The 24,425-nt window shown below is 41.3% G+C and overlaps 3 protein-coding genes across 3 annotated transcripts; all 3 read left to right on the forward strand.

The window, feature by feature from the left end:
* The first annotated feature begins 4,545 nt into the window (after positions 1–4,545).
* LOC145890583 (uncharacterized) lies at positions 4,546–5,525 on the forward strand. Its single transcript, XM_082981696.1, has one exon. It carries the CDS (start codon positions 4,644–4,646, stop codon positions 4,968–4,970), a length of 327 nt encoding a protein of 108 aa, XP_082837822.1. The 5' UTR covers positions 4,546–4,643; the 3' UTR covers positions 4,971–5,525.
* A 2,988-nt stretch (positions 5,526–8,513) lies between these two features.
* LOC145890000 (uncharacterized) lies at positions 8,514–8,840 on the forward strand. Its single transcript, XM_082981047.1, has one exon. The coding sequence runs from the start codon at positions 8,514–8,516 to the stop codon at positions 8,838–8,840; it is 327 nt and encodes a 108-aa protein (XP_082837173.1).
* Positions 8,841–10,733: 1,893 nt separating this feature from the next.
* Positions 10,734–23,927, forward strand: LOC145890567 (gephyrin-like). The gene is made up of 17 exons (XM_082981680.1): positions 10,734–10,865; positions 11,098–11,176; positions 11,469–11,526; positions 11,940–12,127; positions 12,934–13,000; positions 13,222–13,434; positions 13,651–13,845; positions 14,846–14,909; positions 15,343–15,480; positions 17,718–17,810; positions 18,040–18,221; positions 18,777–18,989; positions 20,086–20,254; positions 20,632–20,746; positions 21,021–21,085; positions 21,844–21,947; positions 22,172–23,927. The coding sequence occupies exons 1-17, from the start codon at positions 10,751–10,753 to the stop codon at positions 22,400–22,402; spliced, it is 2,289 nt and encodes a 762-aa protein (XP_082837806.1). The 5' UTR covers positions 10,734–10,750; the 3' UTR covers positions 22,403–23,927.
* The last annotated feature ends 498 nt before the right edge of the window (positions 23,928–24,425 follow it).

A 24,425-nucleotide genomic window follows, 5' to 3' on the forward strand; every position in this document is an offset into this window, starting at 1 on the left:
TTGTTCTGCGTTTAAGAAAAATGGGTTTTAATGGAAAGCCACTAAAAAGTAACCACTGTGACAACTCCAAACAAACAAGACTTTTCTAATTCGGGCCCCACATTTTGTGCCCCCCAGATAACAAAACAACATCTGTTTTTGTTTTTTTGTTCGGTGGATGGACCTCTTCCATGAGGGTTGGTTTGAGTTGTCCTCTCGATGCCCCGTGATCGATGAAAGCAGGCACGCGGTTGGTGTAGCTCCATCACTATAAGGACCTGACCGACGTCACAGATAAGGCTCGGTGACGTCATTTTGTTATCGGCCACACACCACTAGAGGCGGAAAACGCGCAGTAAACGACGCAAAACGCAAAAATACACTTATAATGATTTGCTCACCAACCGCGTCATTCAAACTGATGATGGCATAAGTTCTTGCCGAAACGTTGTTTCAAACATGACAATGTTAATGACAGTATGGGCCAGTATTTTTGTTCTCAGAATTATCTGTTAATTGTATTGAAAACACTGCTGCTCTGAAGTACATCACCAGAATTATCTTTTCAAATTGAAAACGCAATTGGCGTTTTATGGAAAAGGTTTTTAGTTATTGTATAATTACGATAAATACCTGTAATTGCTTTTATCCTGAGCATAGTATGATCAGAGTTGTCACCAACCTTGGTGCTTTGAAATGTATCGTTGTAACCTGTCAAATATTAGTATTTTATTTATTTAATTTATTTGCAGACGCTTGGTGGCGCCCTGGAGGCTTCTTGTGTACGACTAGTAACATCGGGCAGGGCTCTCGAGCCACGTACCAAGTACAAACCCTGATAGGGCTTCTTGCCTAAGATAACCAAGGTTTGAATACCGGTGCGAAAAAAAACAGTAGTTGAAATAAATTGCTGAGCATGCAACTCGAACAATATAAATGAATTGTTGTTGCGAAAACCAAAGGAGGTTAAAAACGTGCAACGTTTTTTGTGGTACTGTTCTTATCGTGTACTGCTGAATATTTAATCTTTCTCTAACACTGTATCCAGACATTTACGCAGAACAACATGTCCTTGCAATAGAAGTACACTTACCTATTTTCAGTATATTAGGGAGTTACCAAAGTTGTGCGTTACGTTTTGACAACATCACAACGCCCCTGCTTTTTGGGTTGTTTAGTCATATACGGTTGAGTTGGACCGAACAATGTTGCTTTGAGCAAACAAGGCATTCGCTGCGCCAACAACATGACATCACAAAAGACGTCAGGCTTTTTTCCAAATTCCGCCCAAACTGTTGACGCGTAAAATTAATAAGAAACCATTGCTTAGCAACAAGGAATTGTGTGACACGCTTGAACGGACGAGCACGGCCGGGGAAACAGCAGCAGCGCTGGATTGGCGACTTTAGTTTGGTGTTGGTGGACAAGAAAAGAACCGCTCGTGTTTTGTTGTTCACACGCGCATTCAGGTGTATTTTGCCAATTGTTCCCAGCGACCGTAACCACATCCCCACGCACACTGGAAACTCGCCGAGCTACAAAACAGGAGAAAGAAACTTCTTTTGTGTTGAAAAAGTCCAACTAGGCCACAACGGTCCTCACAAACACAGCTTAAGAAAAGCTTTGAAAGGACTACTTTCAAAATATTTACTTTCGGGGTAGAATTTCGTACGAGGATGGAATACGTGTTTGATCTAGAAACAAAGGTCCATTTTAATAGTGCTTAACAAAACAGTTCATTTGTGATTTTGAAGATGCTTTACGTTGACCTGATCAAATACATTTCTTTTGTAGCGTGTGTGTTCAAAAATTAATGTGATAAAAAAAGTGGATACACAAGCACCTATAATCCAATACTACATAACTTGAATTCAGCTGCTATACTAAATATGTCGCGCCATCACCATATCTTCCTTACAGTAAACCACGGACAGTTAAAATTTTAATTTTTTGTAATTTAAACGCAATTCAAAAATATTTTTGTGTATTGTCAGTAGAGCTTTGTGGTTATTAACTGGAAACTAAACCTTTGTAGTTATTTAGCGAAACTGCAAAAAAAACTTCCACGCGCAAGGACATACTGACGTACATCCTACGCCGACCGGTAATCTCCAAGACGTGACCTAAGTGGTAGAAATCGTGATTTCAAAATGCTGAAATGCGATCGCGTCGTCGGATGTGGTTCGTTTGCTGGATTTCGCGTGCTTTGCGTCAACACAACGTTGCACATCCTTGTCAAAGAACAGGAAACTGTGTACGGCTTGGGGAAGCGTACAGACCACAAGGCTGGGCGTATGGAATTGTTGAGGCCTCTGATTGGAAATGATGTTTTGATTGTCAGTACAATAAAACCACCGTATGGTCTGCAGTAAGCGTACTCCCGCAGCTTAAACCGTATTGGAGTTTATAGCTGTTCTGAGCCACGGCGGCCGCGATGCGTGGGCGAATACGTAAAACCGCTTTTAAAACAGGAGAGAAAGAGAGTGAGCAAGGTCACAACCGTGATGAAGTCCAGGCATATAGCAACATCTATGGATACGAAGCATCCATTCGTCATCAGCAGCAAAGCGTTCAAGCGAATAAAACCAGCTAACGTGCAATGATAAAAGCGAATTAATCCTTCCAAAAAAATGACGAAAAATTATTTTTTGACCACGGGAGCGTTTCTGTTAAAAATCGCAGTTATTTTTAAATATGGCGTTTAAAACAGTCATGCGTTTCTGTTGAAATGATCTCAAGCAAAGCTTTCCAGGAAATTGTGTCGCGGGTTTTCCAAAGTAATAACGTTGTTTATCCAATTTCATTAAAGATAAGTCATATCATCCCCACTGGGCGATTGCCACTTCCCGGTTCGCTGTTTAAGTCTTCGCCCTTTTGCCCCCAATTCCTCGCGTATCGCTTGTGGTGTGAGTAAAACGAATGGTATTTAAGTCGCTTGAGTCGAAACTTTCTGGTTCAACCGCAAATTTTTCAGCTTTTCGCAACCGCGCCGCTCTCCCTTTGCGCCGATTTGATGAAAATTGTTCACTCTTTTTGGGCGCCTCGGGCTTTCTCTCTTCAAGTTTTTCGGAGCTGGCGTGATGGAATGTGAACCGAGCGTTGCTAGGAGCCCGCCAAGTGCGAAGAGTATTCCCTGTTTCTTTGAGACAGCGCGCCGTGGCCTGTTTGGTGCCGGCAAGAGAACAAAAAACTAAAGTTAAACTTGAGCGGAGTGGAACATCTCGTGTTGCGATAGGATAGTTTATAAACAGTCAGATCTTACACAGGGGGTGGAACCGCTGGTGCGCGACTGCCAAATGCAACCACTTGAACGGTTTGGAAAAGAGCGAGGGAGAAGCTCTCTCGCCTGCTTCAAATCCGGCGATGACGTACTCGTCCGAGTCAACGCCCTTACAGCAGTGCGGTACCCGAGCTAGAATGGTTCAAAAAAACACAGGTTGCTGTTTTTGTCCATAAATGCTTGCAACGCGGTGCACTGTAAGAGCTTAGAAGTGAAAAAATGTTTTTTGCAATGTTTGTGTATTTACGAGGAGCTTTGTATAAATAGTCAGTGAATTAGTTGTTTATTTTGTTGCGAACCACATATTCCACTTCGACGCCTCATATATACATTTGGACAATTTTTTTGAAAAAAGTATAGCATAAATATTCGCCGAAGTTGCAACATAATTAAGTACTTTATGATCTTTTATAATGTGAAAGTAGAAAACTGAGTTTTACATGGAAAAAATATTGTAATAGATTAATAGATTGCCATCGTTTTAGAGTAGTAGTTAGGGGGGTGTGTACAGCGGATAGCACACTATATCATATTTTAATTACAAGCGGATGTCATCCAGGCAGGGTGCATGAGTCACGGAGGTCTGTCGAAATAATTGTGCCTGTTCGTTACAGCACTAGGTATTAATATATACACAACACAACCATTTGCCGTTGTCAGCGGTAATGTAAGGTCGTGGCTGGCCTCAGGCTGTGAAAAAAACAGATTTTAGAACACTGCTGCTGGAATGGAACTGTACGTTGGCCAGTAGCCACGAACGATTTCGCAAGATCCACAGACAAAATAACGACTTGAAGAGGTTTTCTCAACTAATGAGGGGATCTTGGGCGAACTGATAGGTTGAAAAAGCTGCAGTTTTAAAACTACAGCCAGCTTTTATACAAAAGCGACTACTTACCGGATGTTTTTGTTGTTTTGGCGGCGGGGAAAGGTGTTGATTGATTACAAACTTAACCCGGAAGTCTATGCTCAGAAAACGTCTCTGCGTACGTAAAAGTCTGTTTACATGTTTGCGTTGCAAGCAGTCGCATTTTTTTTCTGTCACTGTAAACATTTATTTTATCTGTTGGCAAGCGAGGTAAAACTGCAACGCAAACTCAGTTAAAACAGTGAAAACTGAAGAATCAAAAAGTAAAGTATTAAAGAACTAATTGTGAACCTTACGTAGTTCTAAAACGAAAAACGCAAATGACACGCACATTCGCGTAATTTGGGACTTACAATTGGCTTACATTTGACATATAGTATACTAACGTGTCAGGTGCGTTTTGTTAACGCTTCTGTTTTCCAATGCTTTAAAAATATCACATATGTCGTTTACAGGTTTAAGAGATTGTATAATTTGTCCCTAACACAGTGTTGTAACCAATATCCATACATCAGCATGGGAGAATTCAAGCACGGTCTGTTCGGTTGCTTTGACAACTGCACCCTCTGTATCATCACCTACTTCGTGCCCTGCTACACCCTTGGCCAAACCGCCGAATCTGTGGGCGAGTCTTGTATGCTGTGCGGCTTGGCGTACATCTTCACCGGATGCATTGCTGGAGGAATAATCCGTGGCAAGGTGCGAGCTCAGAAAGGAATTGAGGGATCAGGACTTGGTGATTTCTGTATCCACTTGTGGTGCCCTCTGTGTGCTGTTATCCAGGATCGCCAAGAGACTCTGGATGGGGCTGGGGTTGCTGGGGAGTCCATAGCCCGCGTCTAGGCCACCCATAGTGGTATTGAACGAAATGTGTATCGCTAACGTTTACTCGTACATACTTTCTAACGCTTCGACATGATGTTACTGAACGTATTTGAACCAACTCACCCTATCGTAACTAACCATAACAGTCCAGATTAATGACCTGTTTGGTTCACACCCATTTGGCTTATATGCATGTCAACATCAACGTTTGTCAACTGATAGAATATGAACGTAGTCTGCCTGTGTATCTGTGTAATGCTTTGTAGGCAAACAAGTTTTTTGTGTAGCCCAGAAATTTTCACCAACTTTTGCGCATGTGTTTATCGTGTTTCAATATTGCAGAACAACTAAATTTCCGTGAAGTACCATCACGTCAGGTGTCACAAACTTCATATGTAAATACAACACTTACCTAAAAGCAACATATAGTCAGTATGCTCATGATGTATTTTGTTCCAAGAATTAACCCTGTTTTTGTTTCGGAAATTTTTTTTCAAACTCAAAAAGTTATTTTTCCTAATTGATGTGTTTACCAAGCGAAACTGGATAATAAAAAAACAGAATAACAACTGATAGCAACTCAGATTTTCGTATACGAACAAGCAATTGAGAGGCTTTATGCATTGCAGCTTTGCTTCATGATTCTAGATGTTTTCCTATCAACGTTTGCAGTCGATGTGGCTAGGTTTGATTTTTTAAACAGTTGCTCTGTCCAGGCGGACTGTATTGCAAAACATGCCAGAGGCATTTCTTATCAAGCGAAAAAGAATGTGTTTATTGGTTCGCGTTAAGTTCAACTGAAAGTAGCGGATGACTGGTCAGTGGTAAGTGCCATAACACAACCTTCGCATTAGCGACTATTCGTGACTTAACACATTTTGCGTGAGTCGTTTTGCAAAAGCCTGTCAAATTTAGGCTGTTGTTGACATGTGGCCTACAGTATTTAAGCGGATATAGGTACAATAGGTATCAGCCTATAAAAAAAACCTTAACTACTTTTATGTGCGGGAGAGCGTTCGATTTTTACTGCTATTGCTTTGAGTTGTGTTTGTACAGAGGCGCTCTACACATCGGTCCCATACGTAATTACAGTGGATGAGTAAGATAAGACACCGGTTCCTTTGTATGAAACCCCCGAGGGCTTACAAATTACCGCATGAATAAGCACCGTAAAGACCGAGGGAAGAAACAGATAAAGGCAAGGGTGTTGGTTTACAAATAACAGCACCCGTCGTTGCTGCATTCGCACTGCACTATTGCAACGCATTTATGGCTGTAAATTATGAAAACCATTAACATTGTGGTGTCATATTTCCTGTGACGGCAATAACGATGCACAAAACAATCAACAGCGTTACGCAGATTCAATCGTAGTTTGTTACTGTAGCTCAATAGCATCATCTACCGGATAAAGGTGAAGTTTGCATTCCGCACTGCGTTTCTGTGCATGTAAGGTATAAACGTTCTGTGGCACGCAGTCACGTAAGTGCGTAGATGAACATCTGTCATACTTATTCATTTTAATCGTACGCATCAAAATTTTCCATCTTCCTACACAAATTGTTTGTCGCTAATGTGTTGAAAAGTTGCATTTAACGCCTGAGGAAACTATTATAGGCACACAGAAAATTTATGGTGCCGACAACAGCAGAATGCTTGTGTATAGATGATGAAATTACCGGACAAATGAAACTCTACTCCGCCACACCCCGTTTCAGAAAAATAAACGAATTCTACACGTCGGAGTGGGTTATACCCAATAAAGAAATGTGAAACCAACGGAAGTCGGTATGGGAAACATGTAAACACATGTAACCGCGTGAAAAAATACCATAGCAATCCTGTTCATTTTTATGAAATATCATAAACATTCTCCAGTTTAACCCTATTGGTTCGTGCTGTGTAGCGCCGTTGAAATTAACACCGAGGATCTCTTTGAATTTCTACTCTTTCAGTTTCAATTGTTTATTGCTGTGATGATTCCACCACTCACCTTTAGAACACATTTAGTGAAACGTTTATGTCTAAGGGGAGAATCAGTCGCTTTCTATACAAGACAAATATTTCAGTTTTTCCGGTGTCTCATCCAATGCTCTTTTGTAAAAAATTTTAGCATTGGATATAATTGTACTAAGATTTGCGCTTCGTTTTGCGAGCGGTGTCCTGATAAAACAAATATATATACCAGCCGGGCATAAAACAAATTGTGTAAGCTGCAGACAGATGGCCACTGTTTCGACCTAAAAGGTCTCATCAGTGCAGCTGGTGTGACTTTCAGACGACTTTGCTGACCAAACGGCCAAGCAAAGACTTCCACTTTGTGGTGACTATGCAATCATCGTCATCCGTTGGGTACCAAAAAAGGTGCAACCTTACGGAGAAAACAAGGTGGAAACACTATGGCCAAGCAAAGCTCAACCAATAGTGCCGTTTCATATTATTGGCTCCACTTTGCTTATCTTATTGATTGGAATTATGTTCGACTCCAAAAAAGGTCAACATCTTGCAACCGTAATTCATACAATGTCCTCCAAAATCAGCTTCAAAATGCAACGTGCTCATTTATTGGTCCTAATCGTAACAACCCCGCCTGTATGAAGATACTCTTAAATGCATTAAAAGTGCCCCCCACCGCGGGTACACTCCTTTCGTGGGCGCTCCTGAAATTACTTTTTACGTGCATTGCATAATGTAGCGATATCCCTTTGCAGACCAATACAGCGTATTTCCTATGTGTTGTTTTGTAAATTGGTTTAGGTCACACCACAACTATTACTGATTGGATGGTCAACCTGGCGGCTAGTTGGTAAAAAATTTTAGGCCCTATAGTGGCAAGGCGGGACGTAGAAAATGTGAGACCCAATTTGAATAAGTGTATGGGAGAAGAAGTACTTTGTTCATATTTCTATGTACTACAGGGCAACTACACTTTACCTCTGCAATAATTATTCCTAGAGTAATACATGTTTACAATGTACTAGTTGGTAAACTGCGGTCGTTGAAAAGGGTGAGGTCCAATTTGGTGAACGTGACGAAATATGGAAAAAATGGCCCGGCCTATTGAAATGCATATGTAGATCGTGAAAAGTGTTATGCATAACTTTTCCCTCTGCAGTGTGGCATTAGAGTTGTAGGTCGCAATAATTTTGCATACAACATTTCAAATCTCTATACATCTACTGACAGTCTGCAGTGTTACACCCTTGTAACAAAGGAGAGCTGTTCACGATATTGTATACTGTCGTGTGATTGATCGTTGATAATTTGATCAATTCTGAGTTGGCATCGGAAGTTCGTGGTTCGCAGAGTGTCCTTTATGACGTCACAGGGATTGCATTATTGACCATCGTCGACGTTCTGTATTTTACCAAACAGTACAGAAAGAGGTTTCGATGATAGCACATACAGTTTACTGTGTCTAGGCTTTAAGCAGCTTGGTGATGCGCTCAAGGGATTGCTTTGATTTAGGCTGTGATTAGTACACAAACATAAACAAATAAAAAACAAAAGGTTTAAACGGGTTCTCGTTGTTTAACAGCTTAGAGACGTAAGACAAATACTATGGCTGATTTTAAATTTCCTCTATTCGGATGCTTCGAAAACCTGACTCTATGCGTGGTCAGTTACTTCGTCCCGTGCTACACAGTGGGTAAAACCGCGGAAGCAGTTGGGGAATCTTGTATGACCTGCGGCGTGGCGTACGCTTTCACTGGTTGCATTGCGGGTGGAATCGTTCGCGGAAAAGTGCGCGCTCAGTACGGAATTGCGGGAAGCGAGATGAGCGACTTCTGCGTTCACTGTTGGTGTCCGTTCTGCGCCGTTATCCAGGATCGCCAACAAACGTTGGAGGGAACCTCGTCAGTCGGGGCGTCGATGTCAAGAGTTTAGACTCCACAGCGAACCCAAATATTGTAATCAGTGAAGTTATCGTACTGCACAAATTTCGTGATATATTAAATACCTTATAGCTCATTTGTATTGTTATTTGGTGATATTTATTATAGTGTGTTTTGCTCAGTTCCATTTTCATTTTCGCGGAATCTTTATTCGATGTTGTTGGTAACTTCATTACAAACTGCATCGCTAGAAACGACCATTTGGCGCGCTGTTCCGAATGTAAGCTATCGTCTTGATGTCATACTTGCATGTATAGAGAAGAGAACGTTCTTTGAATGTCAACAATGACGCCACGTTTCAATGCACTATCTCTCAACAGATTTTGATGTCATTTGAATGCATGCCACGAAATTATATCATGTTAGTCGCGCATGATTTGCATGTACGTTTTTCGCAATTTAAGACCGTAGGGTCGCGCCCTTTTAAAAAGTTTAGTAATAATTGTAACAAAACGCACAAATAAAGTGGCAAGGTCCGAGAATGATACCTTTAGGGCAAGTGCTAGCGAGCACAATTACGCCAGTTACAATTACAGGTTATTTTCTTTGGGTAATAAAGTTAATGTGAAAAAAAGCACATATTGGGCTCCAAAAATCTCTTGTGGTGCAGTATCTTTGTAAGTGTTGTTCTCTTCGTTGACTTCCGCATGGTGTCAACAATGAGTAAAGTGGCACAAAACGTTTCAGATCAATGATTCAATCACCAGAAAATAGCAACAATTTGCACAAAGCTATTTTTTTCAAATTTATAACAAACAATAAATAAATATACAGGAATATCATATCGTCGTTTTGTTTGGAGAATAAATACGGTAACACTCCCCAAAGTACCAGCTTGGAACGGGTGTGCTTGAATAAAATCTACACGATTGGCCTATGTACAGTTAGAGATGTGTCGGATCGAATCCTATGTAGCGTCTTGGACGTGCGCAGAATTTTCCGATTCGTCCGAACAGTATGGATATTATTAATACATGTCCGAAACTAAATATTGACATAACAGCGAATCCCGATATTAGCTGCAAATCGTAATTGCGAATTTAACAACGTTGTCAAGGGACTGCACGAAACAAACACTGGCAAATTCAGCATTTGATAAAAAAAACTGAGGTAACTATTATGTCGCTACAGCTAAAATACAAAGGCCGTTACCGGCATTTGTAGTGAAAAAAGTTTACTCTTACGTCATAAAATGTTGCTGTTTTCCCACATGACTGGGTATAGCTACCACTTACGTAACTAAAAAGCTACCTCAAATGACAAATAACCATTTCCTTGAACACTTGGTAGGCTAAAACTAAACCCAAACTTCAGGCCAACGTTTTTCTTTCCATGCTCGCGACTTTTTTTCTGCGAAACATCGGCGCCGTTTTGTGGAACGCACCCTGCGGGTATTTGCAGTCATTGCCGATGCGTGGAGCAGCTTTGTCAAGGCAAAATTCGGTCGTTTCGCCTTGCGGTAAATTCATGAAAGATATGATTTGTGATGGGCTAAAGTCGACTGTTTAAAGATTCTAGGATTCTCTTGTTTGAATGTGTATTTTAATTTTAGCAAAACAGTGCCATTTGGAATTAAATTGTTTGAACAAAATGTTTTGAATTGAAGTCAGTGTGTTTTCAACAATAGAAAAACGGTTTTCATCTACATAGGTAGTGTCATTTATTTTGTTTGTAGTGTTTTTCTGAGGATTTTCAGAATGCACAAATCTTCATATTTTTATGAGCAGTTTTTACCCATTACAACCTATAAGCTAGGCTGCAACTTGTAGCGAACACAGTGTATATTAATATGAAAAAAGTTATCTTGCAAACACTGAATGTAATTTTCTAAAAAAAACAATCAAAATATCTTACTTAAAGAATATAATGCACTTCATTTAGAGATTATCAAATAGTCACAAAATGAGTGATGCTAGTTACTGGTTGAAGCTTGCAAAATTGGACCAGGGTACATTGGGCACTTCGTTGGCTATTGATGAAAAAAAGCAGGCAGTGATTTTCGTTGGAATTTTAACAGGTGAAAATTCTTGAGCATAAGCTATTGGTGTGGTATTGGCGAAGAACATTTAAATCATCTAAAATTTGGTTTATGTTCAGTGAATTTAACTTACAAGCAATGACCATAATTGTTTTGCATTAATCAATGTTAAAACTACTGAAACTAGATTAGATGACGATAAAGTTAGAATTGACAGCAGTCGGTAAAATTACTAAAAATCATTTCAAATCCATTTGTGTTCTATGTTTAGTGAGTACTGCATGTGCAGAGGGCCTTTCCAATGATGTCACTGGACAACAACTCCAAAACAGAATTTCAAATTTGTCTGGGTGGGTTGCCAAGCTTTTACAAATATGTGCTAATGTAATGGGTCCTGATCAGAGCACAGTGGCACTGCTAATTTACAATGACCTTGAAGCTGCTTTCTACCTGTCATTTATTATGTACTTCCAACATATTAAAAAAGTTTGTCTTTTTAATTTCAATATGTGTGTGTGTACTTGTTGTCCAACTGCATTTCTGTGCTGCTATGTTTCACATATTAATCTGATTAACATTGTATAAATATTTGAGAACTGGTTGCTATTGCCTAAATGTTCTTAACATATTCTCTTGGTTTAGATTTCGGGTTATCATTAAAGTCAGAAAAGTGGTTAAGGACAGCATCACTGAAATAAAGGTAAGAATGGTTTTTCATTACCAAATTTTCGAAGGTCTTGTATTTTTTTTTTTATTGTGCTTTGACCATGGTGATTCACATATATGTCTAAAACAAAAATATCAAATGGGAAGATTGTCCACCAGGACAGTTGAGACAAGGAACCTATCGCCAGTATGATGTTGCAAAATCTTGTTTGCGTTGAAATTAAACAGATGACCCAGAGGCTGGTCAAAGTAGTGATTTACTGCTCTGTATTTTTGGTTTCTATAAAAAATACTGCTGGCCTGAAAAAAAAAAAACATACCGTACCTTCTAAGCAAAATTCCTTGAAATAGCTTGCTGTATTGGGAATGTTGACTATGTTGCCTTTGTCAACTGCTCTAAGATAGTTTTCTTTGTCAGTGTGTTAAACAAAAAAATCCTTCCTTCAGAACACTTTATGCGATTGGACTGAATCGTTGGGATTGGATCTGATTCTCACTGCCGGCGGGTCTGGCTTTGCACCAGGTGACGTCACTCCTGAAGCAACAAAATCGGTTATCGAAAAGGAGGCGCCCGGTTTTACTGTAGCGTTGGTCGGCGGAGCTCTGAAATTGAATCCAGTGGCGATGCTTTTTCGGTAAGCAAGCTGGGTGTATACTTTTATGCCATTAGACGAGCACGCCCCTGCTTAGTGCGTCCTATGCGCACCGCTTCCTTTGCAGCATCTTCTCAGCCGTGTTGAATGAGGACCCTTCATCGAGAAGAAAATGGTTTCCAAACGTTCCACCGGCTGTCGGCTTACCGCAGTTCGGCGACGCGCTTACGTATCGGTAATACTGTTTATACTCGAATACAGAAATACAGAGCAGGCCAAGTTGTGCGCTAACGATAATTCGCGGTCTTTTAAGGAAGCGGTGCCTGTAAAGCTTGTGGAATTGTGTACCATAATACTATGTTAACGTAAAGTTAAGAATATCAGATATTGTTACTGAACATACGTTAGAAATGTCCAATTTAATATTCAAACATGCTGACTTTATGCGTATATTACAGACCAGACCAGCCAGGTCTAACCTTTACTAACCTGTTTAGTAATGTAGCAGGAAAATGAATAGAACACATTTCTCGAGCGTAAACTAAGGTACAGTAGCAATAAAAGAAGTTATTACATTTCGGGGCTGTCGTCTTGGAGTATTGGTACGAAACGCGATAAATTGACATCCTTGTTGTTTTTCCACTCAGCGTTTTTCTTTGATGATAAATATTTGCGCATTTTTAGTACCTGCAGGACTGTGCATGGTGTGCAGTTTACAAAGCATTAACCAAACTTTTAATCCACGAAATAACGTGTGAACTTCATGCCCCCGCACTCAAAACATTCCGTGCGACTGATCGAACTCTTTTTGTCAACATGGCTTGATAATGGCGCTGTTGTTTTCCCAGGGGAATATGTGGAATACGCCGCAACGTGGTTATTCTCAACTTGCCAGATGGTGCCCAGGCGTCTTGTGTAAGTTGCACATACCTACGATATCACAGAATTATATCCAGGCGACATTGCAAATCCGTCTATCGCCCTTTTATGCATTGCCAAAAGTCTGCGCTTATTACTCTTTGCAACTTCACAAAAAAAGTTTTTGTACTAAAAAAAACCTATACACACCCCTACACAACGGTTATTGGTTGATTAAAAAAGTCAGCACTTAACTAAAACATTCCTTCGAAACCAAGGACTTGCTCAACATTGCAATGCCCGTCTTGCCCTTTGCCATCCGACAACTTAAGACAGGCGGTAACCTACCAACCCCAGGTCTACAACCAAACCCTATCCCAACCATTCAAGGCCCGACACCAGTTCCCACCGCAACATCGACGCCTTTTCAGCCGGTCCACGCGGCTGCACCAGCTCATCACGCCGGCCTTGCACCAACCGCACTTGACGCCGTAAGTGACAAAATTTTGTTTTACTCCGAAGTTTTTTCACCCTACATTATGCCAAAAAAGGTCTTTAAGACAGTCAGACTATTTACAATAAAAGGTTGGGATACGGAATAAAAAAACAGCTAATATGCTTTGCTCATCTTCGGTGCTGTGCACTAAGGTGATACTTGTACATGAGCTTATAAGGCCCAAATTTGCACACTTTTTTCTGGCATTCAGCACGCGCCAACTCCTCACCATGCGCCGCCACCATCAGTAGACCACCATGCGGCACCATCCGCAGACCATCACGGACCTGTGGACACAGACCCACATCACGCAGCGGAAAGTGGTACCAGTCTTCTATCGCAGGTGGATCTAGACATGTTGGAAAGCGCCGAGATTGACAACGAAGTACAACTACCAAGTGAATCGGTATGGACGCGTTGTGTTGACGTTTAACGCGTACAAAGGATAGGAACGGGGTATTGACGGTGTAGACCGCCTTGGTTTCAATTTAGTGGCCAGCAGGGTTGTGTAAACTGGCTCGTTTGGCGTCCAAATGTCTGTTGCTGTTGTTTTTACGCCGTTTGCTCAAGGTTGCATGCACCTTAAATCGATGCGACCTCAATTTAATGAAGTTAAGTGCTGTCGTTTGGAATACTCGTGCGCAGACGCGACTTTAAGCGATCGAGATCTAGGACTTGGCGCGCAGAACTATTTTGTGCAGTATTCGATACGTTTGCTTTTGTTTCGCTTCGTAAGTTTATGTATCAGAAGCCATGTTTGAGGAGCCGGTAAGTTTATGTGATTTCTACGTTTGCTAACCACGTTTTAATTGCTAACCGTAAATGTAAACAGTTTTGTTGTGATAATTATTTTGGCCTAAACTAAATTGTTTGATGACAAGCAATGTGGAGCCAATAATATGAATTGTGTATAAGCTGCAGACAGACGACTTTGCTGACCAAACGGCAAAGTCGTCTTATAGTCACACCAGCTGCACTGATGAGACCTTATAGGTCGAAACAGTGGCCATCTGTCTGCAGCTTATACACAATAAATTGTTTTAGTCTGTGAAATTGAAGGGGAACGAATTATGTTAATATTGTCCAAAATGTAATATGGTTACCATGCGTTTGATCTAAATGTTCGGGGTGGTGTGGATAGTTTAAGATCTTTGACAAAGGTTTTTGGTGTAAATTTTGCTGAAAAATCATTGCTTAGGATAAGAAAGCTTAATGGTAATATATAGAAGCTCAGACTGTTTCTCGGAAAAGTCACATTAACCAACACGAAACCGCAAAATGGGCAGAAAATTTAGGTCGTTTTGTCGGGGACTTTGTAACCAACAAAATCCAGTATCGTAGTATAACAACAACGAAGAACTCACTGAATGTATGTTTTTTTCAAATATTACTACTGTTTATTGCAGCTTCGCATCGTGGGGTCACGACCGGCGAGCAGAGGCACGTTGGCAGATAGTGGAGTGAGCAGTGGTGAGACAATTTGTTTTGTTTTGTAAGATTACCCCCTTGGGCATGATCTACTGCAGGGTTTACGAAACGTTTTGGGGCGCAGAACACTATTTGTGCACATATTTTTTCTCGGACATCCAATTTAATGACACGTTGATTATCACAACCAGTGTGAAACGTAATAGAAAGAACAAACAGTAAATAACGCAGCGACTTGGATTTGTGATCGAAAAAGCTTACTAAGTAAAAAAAAAATGTCATAATATCACAGACCCCAGCATTATATGGAAAAGCCATGATCTACTGTCTCGCAGTGACCTTTTCCGTGTTTCACTTAATTATAACTTGAAAACGACCGGTGCATTTTGATTTATACATGCCCTTTCTTGGACTAGACCCCATAATATTATAAACATGGCGTGGTTTACTTTAACTCGTGCGTTTTACATGACAGGAATTGAATTAAATGACGTCACAAGGTTGACTCGGCGCCCGCGTGTTTCGCCTTACCCGCCTGCTACTGTCGATAAAGCCTACTCAACTATCATCGCCAACAGCAACGCGCTTCCAATCACCACAAAGTTCTTCAAGGGTGAGACAGTTTTCATTTCATGCATTTCGCGACGAAAACTATGTGACAACCCATGGTGTGCGAATGCCAGTGTTTTCTTTAACTTTAACTGATATCTTTAGTTTTATTAGCAATATCCTTTGCATCCCCACCGTAGTTTGTACTTCAACCTACTGAAATCCAACAATGAATTGTAACTCATTGTTTCGTATCGCGCGTGTTTACCATTGTCTACTGGATTTTGTATCGACGAAAATTGTGTTAATTTTCAACCATGCTTCTCCGCCTGAATTATATCGCGCACCGTTCACAATTGTTGCGAACAACCTACCTTTTATTGCAAAAGAAATTATGGCACAGATAACTATATTTAAGCCTTGTTGTGGTCGGGGACCGCACGGAACATGAGTGTATATGATTTCTAAATATTTTCAACTTGTTAGTGATAGGTTAGTTTGTCCGCACCAAACATTTTTCGCGTATCACCGGTTGGGAGCCCCTGATTTAAACGCATAAAATCATTGGTAAACGAAAACAAACATGTCCATCATAGCCTGCTAGATAAGATCAACGCGAAAGAAACGACAGACTTTATCCTAATTCCCTGTGCGTCACAAGCAAATTCCATCATGGATTGTTTACCAGCCGTGTTTGATGTTTGTGGAAAATCTACTTCACCTGCAGTTCCTGAGAAAGGTTTTCTACTGCTGTTGTTTTAGTTGGTTGACCATCGTTTACAAACCAGGGAATGCCGACCATTTAAAAACTGTTGGTGTGTTTCTTAACTCGTTGAGGTATTTGCCACGACAGTGAAACTGCCAATTTCAGTACCTGTTATGTTTGCGATATCTGGATTCCAGGCCAAGTTTTCGACCCCGGTCATACTTGTTAACTTTAGGCAAAAAACGAAACCAAACTTCTTTTACACGCAATAAAGACAATAATGCTTTATAGTGAGCTGCATACAGGGCCACTGTTCCGACCTGAAAGGTCTCATTAGTGCAGCTTTGGTGTGACTTACAACGATCTTGTCAGCTAAATACCTGGCCAGACTCTCTTTGTTTGAGAAATAAATCGCGCATGTCCATTGTGCATATTGCATTTCGTGTAGTTCGAGGTAACGGGTAACTTGTAAGACAAAGGCATTGAACCCGAAATCCACACGTTTGAAACAATGTTGCGGGATGTTGAATAAATACCCACGTAAGGTCTTAACTCTTAACCCTTTTAAAAAACAAAACGTGATTCTTGGTCCTTAAACCGAACAACGACAGTCTATACCATGGAGGTGTTACCGAAGCCTGCACCCAAACCCCTCTGCGGTTTGGAGGTTCGGTTTTGTTGGTTCTACTGCCGCTTTAAAACAAAACCACGAGGTGGCAACGGGTGTTATTGCTCTGTTTATTGAGTTTGATTCCATTAAAATCGACAGCGAAACGGTTTCGGGTTTTCAGCTATTAGATTAAACGCCAAGGGGTTTCGTGAAATAAGCGTAAAAACAAGCGTAAAAAGGGTTTCTTATCGATTACATGGTCCCTGCACATCTGGCAATTGTTTATATAGCGGACATTGGCAACAAATTGTTGAAAGCTTTTCAATTCCATGACATTTGCAGAAACGCTCCAAATCTGTCGCAGAAAAGGCTTAATTTTTCAACCCGATTCACACAGGCACTTAGCTTTCGCAGTAATTTTTGGCCTGCACGCTGCAGTAAGGTGGGTGTCGGAATTCGACTTGAAGTCGTTCCATGAATCCAGCTTCGGGCGAAGGTTCCAGCGACCGCAACTTGTCGGTAGTAGCCCGGGGCGTGCTTCACATTTCGCAAACATCGCCATATATATATATATACACACGCACGCGCGTTATTTGCCCGTAGCCTAGAGCTGTTTTCTTAGTTTTCTCCTATGCTCGTTGGTTTTGGTTCCTTCGTGAATTTAGACCTTAAGGAGTTTTTGTATTTGCAGTATTTGTGGTTAGCGCGTGGATCGTAACCAACGCCAAAAAGATGCGTTTTTATTGGTACATGAACGATTCAAAGCCACCGATTTCCAAATACAGCGCAGACAACACTTGCCAATAAGTGTTGAAGAAAATTTAAACTGCTGTGTATTTTCGCCGGTACTTCATCGTGTGCGCAAGATTCTGATTGGCAAAAGTTCCTGATCTTGCAAACATGAACCCACAATCGCCATAACATGAATATACACAACTCTATACAATAGGTTAAATTGTACATGTTGTTTTTTTATTTGCGACAGACGCTATTGACTTCGTGGTTGCTGAAGATGTGAAAGCCGGTAGTTCGGTGCCGCCTTGCGCAACTGCAATTAACGATGGCTACGCTGTCATTGGTAAGTATATACGCGAATTCCAGTCGCAGTATCTCACAAGTTATTAAAATGCTTAAATCCATATGAAGGCCTCTATGGCTCTATCACCATGTTGTTATCGCCCCGACGAATTAACAAGTTCACGTGATCAAAAATCCCTCCAGTGGTTCCGTTAAAGTGCCGATGTTGACCAAGCAAAATGGTGCGTCCCAATTAAATTAGGCTTTTATTCCCATACTGTCTTTTTCAGCCGCGGACATGCCCGGCGACGTTGAGGTTATCGGCGGTGCTTCACTTGGAAAGAAACTTTGCCCAGTTCCCTACGTAACCCTCGGCAAAGCTGTTCGTATCACGACTGGCGCACCGATGCCTGCTGGTGCCGACGCTGTTATTCTGGTTGAGCAGACGGTCATTTTGTCTGAGTCTAACGACGTAAGCCTTTGTTACATCACAACCATAGAATGTTAAATTCTTTTTTAAACATCCTGTTCCGTGAAATGCCTAATGGACCAATAAACCTCGTTTGACCTTCTTACGCGAGGTGCCTTGCTGCAATAAAACTAGCTGACGAACATGTGGGCGTGAATGCCGAGCGCTATCGGACAATTGCGGACTTTGTCGATGTTCAATGTGCTTAATTGTTCTGTATCGTTATACGTATGTTCATTTGCGCAAATTTATGTTTTGTTTTCAAACGGATACCAGGTATTTTTTGAAGGCATACGTATTTTGTCAACTAAATAATCGATACGTATGGACTAATGAATTTGATAGTTGCCTGATTTGGGGGTGGTACACAGGATGTTCCTGTAGTCATTTTTAGCATTTTCTCTCTAAATTTGATAGTTAAGGAAAAAAGGAAGTGTATTGACATAGAAGACACTGGCGTGTTTATAATGGTGTAAACGTCATTCTCCGCAATCCCGCCACTGTCCCATCCCTCCCTGCATCGCTCGCCCAAAACCACAACATGTGTATTTTCCACAGGGACAGACCGAGCTACGTATCCGTTGTAGGGATTCGACAAGTCCCGGAAAACACATCAGACAGGAAGGAAGCGACATCAAGGCTCAAGAGGTCGTCATTCGTGCTGGTACCAAACTTGACCACACGGCCATTGGTCTTCTGCCTACTGTAGACGTCTGCACTGTACGTGTTCACCGCTTGCCCGTGGTCGCCGTGCTTTCTATTGGGACAGAGGTAGGCGTTCACATTGGTTTTTCTCTTGGGTATTGTTGTGTGGGGGTCACATCCAGCTAGTTTAATTCTTCTACGTCAAAGGTTAAAATAATCCCAATCAACTTAAGTGTAGTGGCCTCGAGTGTGTTTAGTTAAGTGCAAAAGAGTGCCCAAGGCTCCCGACCTCTGCTTGGTTCCAGCACTGGGCGTAGCGACGCACGGTTACATGTCAACCACTTCTCATACATGTTTTTTTCGAAACATGAAGCACAGTTAATAAGACAGTGAAAATCTCCACAATATATAGGCGGTCTCAAATATAATCCCAAGACCAAAAACAATATTGGCAATTAGTCGCGTGCACCTGCTAACTGCACGCAAATAAACAATAAAACACCTTCTGTTCGTACGCAATTACCTGGTGAGAGTGCTAAAATCATCGAGGACGCGTTGACGGAGAATTTCGGGGCAGCAGGCAATTATCGGCAAAACAAGTCTGTCCTTCCATACACATCAGAAAAATTCCTAATTGACCGAAAATTTAACATCCAAAATCGATTTTTGTGGCAGCAAGACGTAAAAAAAAAATACCTGCTCTTTTCACTAGGCACGTGCTTTTCTTTTGTTCCCATTTGCAGTGGAACTTAAACTAAGCACTGCTTACGTAAGGTGTGACTGATTCACGGAATTTCGTTTAGTTTCGTAAGCATCACGTGCACATCGCGAAACAGAAGTCGTTTTTTCGTTCTTTTAACTCAATTTTCCGCTCGTTAAACCTATAATATGGAAATATACACGGCGCTGGTGTTGCGTAACAGCAGTTGGTTGCGTAACGGTAAATTTAATTTCACTCCGAGCAGCAAAACTGTGTATTCACAGGTTTTAGACTAAACTTTTATGCATATTTTGTACATATATTCGTGGAAACCACACGGTTGGAAGTGTATTATAGTGTATGGATTTCGGGCTTTCAAAAACATAAAAATAAACATCACCACCGTCGATTTTCATTCAAAACTATGTGATGTATTTGTGAATGTTATGTAATGGCTTCTCATTGGAATTAAGCGAACCTCAACCAACCTGTTACAGTTGGTTACTTTACTGCTTCCTACAGTTAGTCGAACCGGACACCCCGAGTATTTCGGATGGCCAGACACGCGACACCAACCGCATCACTCTGCTCACTGCAATCCGCAAACAAGGGATAACGGCTATCGACTGTGGAATTGTCGGCGACGGGCCGCGGGATTTCAAGAATGCGATCACACGTGCTTACAGTCAGGGTTAGTAATATATTATAACTGCTTTGTGCCGCAACGCAATTTATATACTGTATTTAATGCTATTCGATGTCATACAAAGGGACAGTGTTTTTTGCCGTACCTGGAATCGAACGTTTTCTTGTCCACAAATCCCGGGTTTTCTGGTTGGTATATTTTTTTGACCGCACCGGGAATTGAACTCAGGATATCCTGACCACGAATCCCGATCAGGTTTTTTTTCTTGGTATATGGGTCGGGCGCTTTCATTAATACTACCGACGTAGCTGCCCCGCGGCGCCACCTAATGGAAAGAAATCTTTGTTGAGCTCGTATTAGGAACGGGCAACACAAAGCAGTTAATCGGCTTGCCCTAAAATGAGGTTGTTTTTGATTGACAGCTGACGTTGTGATCACAACTGGTGGTTGTTCGGTTGGAGACAACGATTATGTGAAAGCTCTTATATCGGAGATTGGCGCCACCCTCCAGTTCGGCCGGGTTGCTTTTAAGCCTGGGTAATTTTTATTGTAATATTGCCCTGAAGCTGGAAAATTTGTACTAACAAGTTGCTATTATCCTTTTCCATGATTTTTAATTTGTTTTATTATTGCGTTTTCTTGACTGTTACGGACAAACTTTGGGAAAAAAATGACTTGTTTAGTTGCCCAAGGTATAAGTTGTAAGCATCTTATAACAGTTGACTTATCATTATTGGAACACAAACTTCATGATAGATGTTGCTTGTATTTAAGATCTTACAACTATCTTAAAATTCTAAAACTTCAACAGAGCCCCGACCGCGTTCGCAACGCTGGATACACAACGTGGCAAGAAGTTGTTCTTTGCATTGCCAGGTTTGTTATTTGTGCACGCATCGTTTTACAACTTTCGCCTATCTTTGAGAGCTGCAGATAGATGGCTACCGTTTTGACCTACCGTATTTACTCGATTGTAAGCCGCCCTCGAATGTAAGCCGCCCTCGATTGTAAGCCGCATGCGACGGTATGAAAAAAATAATATAAGCCGCCCTCGAATGTAGGCCGCATGTAAATGTTAAAGCCAAACGTAGGTGCCCTACAACAATAATTGTCAACATATCTGTCATTTAAAATTGTCAGATACGCAGACAATCTTGTGCGATGAAACGTATTGGTACGATGGAGCGAGTTGATGGTAAATTTCATTAAAACATAGAGCGTAGACAAAATATCGACGTGACATTAAATAATGTAAGCCGCCCTCGAATATAAGCCGCCCTCGATTGTAAGCCGAACAAATGGTAAGTTAAAAAAGTTTATAAGCCGCGGCTTACAATCGAGTAAATACGGTATACGGTCTCATTAGTGCAGCTTGCTGTGACTATGGACGATCCTGCCGGCCAAATGGCCAGGCAAAGACTTCCACTTTGTTAAGACTATATACAATCACCGTCATCCGTTGGGCACCAAATAGGTAACCATGCGGAGAAAACAAGGTGGAAACACTACGGCCAAGCAAAACTCAACCAATAGTGCCGTCAAGTCCCATGCCGACATTGTTAATATTATTTTAGCTCCATACCTATTTTCATGTAGCTGTCTACTTCTCTTTAACCTCCTTCTATTCTTTACAGGTGTTCCAAGCCCGGCGTTGGTCGCCTATTACGTCCTCGTGTGTCCATGTCTGAGAAAATTGAGCGGCTTCAGAGACCCATCACCAACAGTGATTAAAGTGAAGGTACGTAAGATGATCGCAGAAAGTTACACTTGCGTTTAACCCCAAAAAACGTTTTAGTGAAAGAGTGTGATAACCAAAACAGGTTTTAAGAATTTTACATTTGCATTAAGTGCTATAGACTCCACAGAGTTTGTTCGGTCTGGTGCCAAAAACGCTAAACTGCGGGATCGTCACAAGCATGCAACGAATCACGACCAAAAATAATTCACTTATTTCTCCTCCAGCTTTCGAGCGACGTTTACCTGTCCGACGTACCGGAGTACCAGCGCGCCACCTTGCGGTGGGAAGACAACGAGCCCGTGCCGTATGCTGACGTCACTGGGCGTCAAGCAATAAGTCGATTTTTGAGCATGGTGGGCGCCAACTCTCTGTTGCTGCTGCCAGCTCGCTCCGACGCTTGTCCATCAATTAAGCGTGGGTCATTGATTGATGCCATGGTTGTTGGTGAGATTTAAGGTGGTGAGGTGTCTTGTTGAATTGTATATGGCTTCTGTATTATAGCGCCTAAGCTTACCAGGCTCCACGTGTGCTTAGCTTGTGTGTGTGTGTGTGTAAAACTTGCCGATATGTTCCACGTGCGTGTATTTGTGGGAATTATTTTTGTTTTATCCACGAGAAGTTCTGGGTTTCATTTTTTGCTACCCGGGGTAGTTTCGTTCCCTGGCGATTTGCCATTTTTAATAGGTTTTATACATTTTCTATCAATTAAGGTTTTCACGCGGGTCCGTTTTTGTGAATCGTTTTCCCATCTCCTAAACTATTTCCTTATTTATCCCCCGACATAATGTTTTTTTGCCAATTTTTTATCAGCCTCATATACGTATGGGGAATCCCCGAATGAAATGTTTTTTCCGCACGGTTTACTGATGTTGCCGAGAGTAGCGCTTTCTCCGCTGTGTTGTGAGTACAGTTCTGGGTAACCTCTCCGTATCTAATCGTCGTGAATATCGTTGGGCTTTCCTGTTAATTTACGTTGTACGCTTCAGTGGTAAGTTCCGCAGCATTGGTACATGAAACCCTGTAGGTGAATTCTGTGTAAACGTTGTTTCGTCACCTTTATAGGCGCCATCTAATGTCAGCTTGGTTCCGTGATTTGACTATTAACAATAATGTTTGTTTTTTCATCGTGTTTGAGATATGATTGCTTTAGATTGTGTTCGTATATATTGCGTTAACACGCTAAACAACAGAGTGATAATACCTCGGTTAATCCGGATCTAGCTATTAAATCCGGATGAATTGAAGTTTACTGTATTAAGTTTAAGTTGCTTCCGAAAGCTAATAATCCACCATGTATAGTGATAGCTGTACGGCGTGGAACCGCTACGGTAAAATATAGCTGTGCGTATTCCTCTGCAGTTCTAACTTCTAATTATGTCCAATCCACCTTTTAATGCTTTTGGTTCATTTCGTGTCGCGTAACGTAGCCAGGCCTGTGAAACGCCCTTGACCGCACCTCATATACTTGAGCATTTGTACATGATGCTTTCGATCGAGATTTGTCTGCCGAGAACTTTTATTTAGCTCGCTGCATTGTACACGAAGTGTGACGTCATCTGCTGTTTTTACGTAACATGCGGTTTTGTTTATTGTCTGTGAGATTCAATGTTTCTGTTTGTAACGCAGGCCACACAAATAACGAGCAACGGGTTAATCTGTTTGTCCCGTTATATCAACTTTCACAATATATTCCTGCACAGTCGATTGAATACAGAACTTTTGTAATTTTATGTTTAAATGATATTACCTAAGCATCAAAACATTAAACTGCACCGTTAAGTTATGCGCACAGCGTTATAAGACTGGGATTTGATCCACCTCGTGCTTCGTATACTGTACCAGTGTACCTGGAGAGCTGATGTACATGCTGCCTATTCGGTACTTCAGAAATTGTTGTTTTTTAAGCTTTGTGTTATGTTGTAACCGCGCGACGTCTTTGTAGCTTTGCAAAATAAAAAAACGGGCTGTACATTTGCCAAACACTCACTTGTGTTCTTTCTGTGACGGTTTTTTTATGGGTACAAGGCGTCGAGTTCTGCATGCCTACACCAGATTGTTTAAAAGCTCTAATGATTAAATTTGTAATACCCGGAACAAATCACTGTAGGACAAATAATAACAAACTGAACGTCGATCTTTGTTTTCACACAATTGTGTCAGCTGCAGACAGATAGCCACTGTTTCGACCTATAGCGTCTCATCAGTGCAGCTTGGTGTGACTCTTAAGACGATCTTGCGGACCAAAAGGCCAGGCAAAGACTAACTGATTACATAATCACCGTCATCCGTTGGGCACCAAACAGTAATGACCAATTCGCATTCAAATGAACTTGACAAAATTGTGAGCAAATGATGAACAGACGTGCTACACGATTAATAACAAGATGCAGCCATAACCCGCCAAAAATATTCTGTAAGTTTCGTGTAATTCGATCTAATGGCCCGACGTCTGCGTTATTGTCGTCCTCAGCCAACCTC

Source organism: Ascidia mentula, chromosome 2, assembly GCF_947561715.1.
Source record: "Ascidia mentula chromosome 2, kaAscMent1.1, whole genome shotgun sequence".
NCBI classification, from domain to species: Eukaryota; Metazoa; Chordata; class Ascidiacea; order Phlebobranchia; family Ascidiidae; genus Ascidia; species Ascidia mentula.

Excerpts from the sequence above, each read along its gene's own strand:
- LOC145890567 (XM_082981680.1), top strand. The coding sequence starts at position 10,751 with ATGAGTGATGCTAGTTACTGGTTGAAGCTTGCAAAATTGGACCAGGGT. Across the intron at positions 12,128-12,933 it reads CCAGTGGCGATGCTTTTTCG|GGGAATATGTGGAATACGCC; the intron begins GTAAGCAAGCTG and ends TTGTTTTCCCAG. Across the intron at positions 13,846-14,845 it reads TACAACTACCAAGTGAATCG|CTTCGCATCGTGGGGTCACG; the intron begins GTATGGACGCGT and ends TGTTTATTGCAG.
- LOC145890000 (XM_082981047.1), top strand. The coding sequence starts at position 8,514 with ATGGCTGATTTTAAATTTCCTCTATTCGGATGCTTCGAAAACCTGACT.
- LOC145890583 (XM_082981696.1), top strand. The coding sequence starts at position 4,644 with ATGGGAGAATTCAAGCACGGTCTGTTCGGTTGCTTTGACAACTGCACC.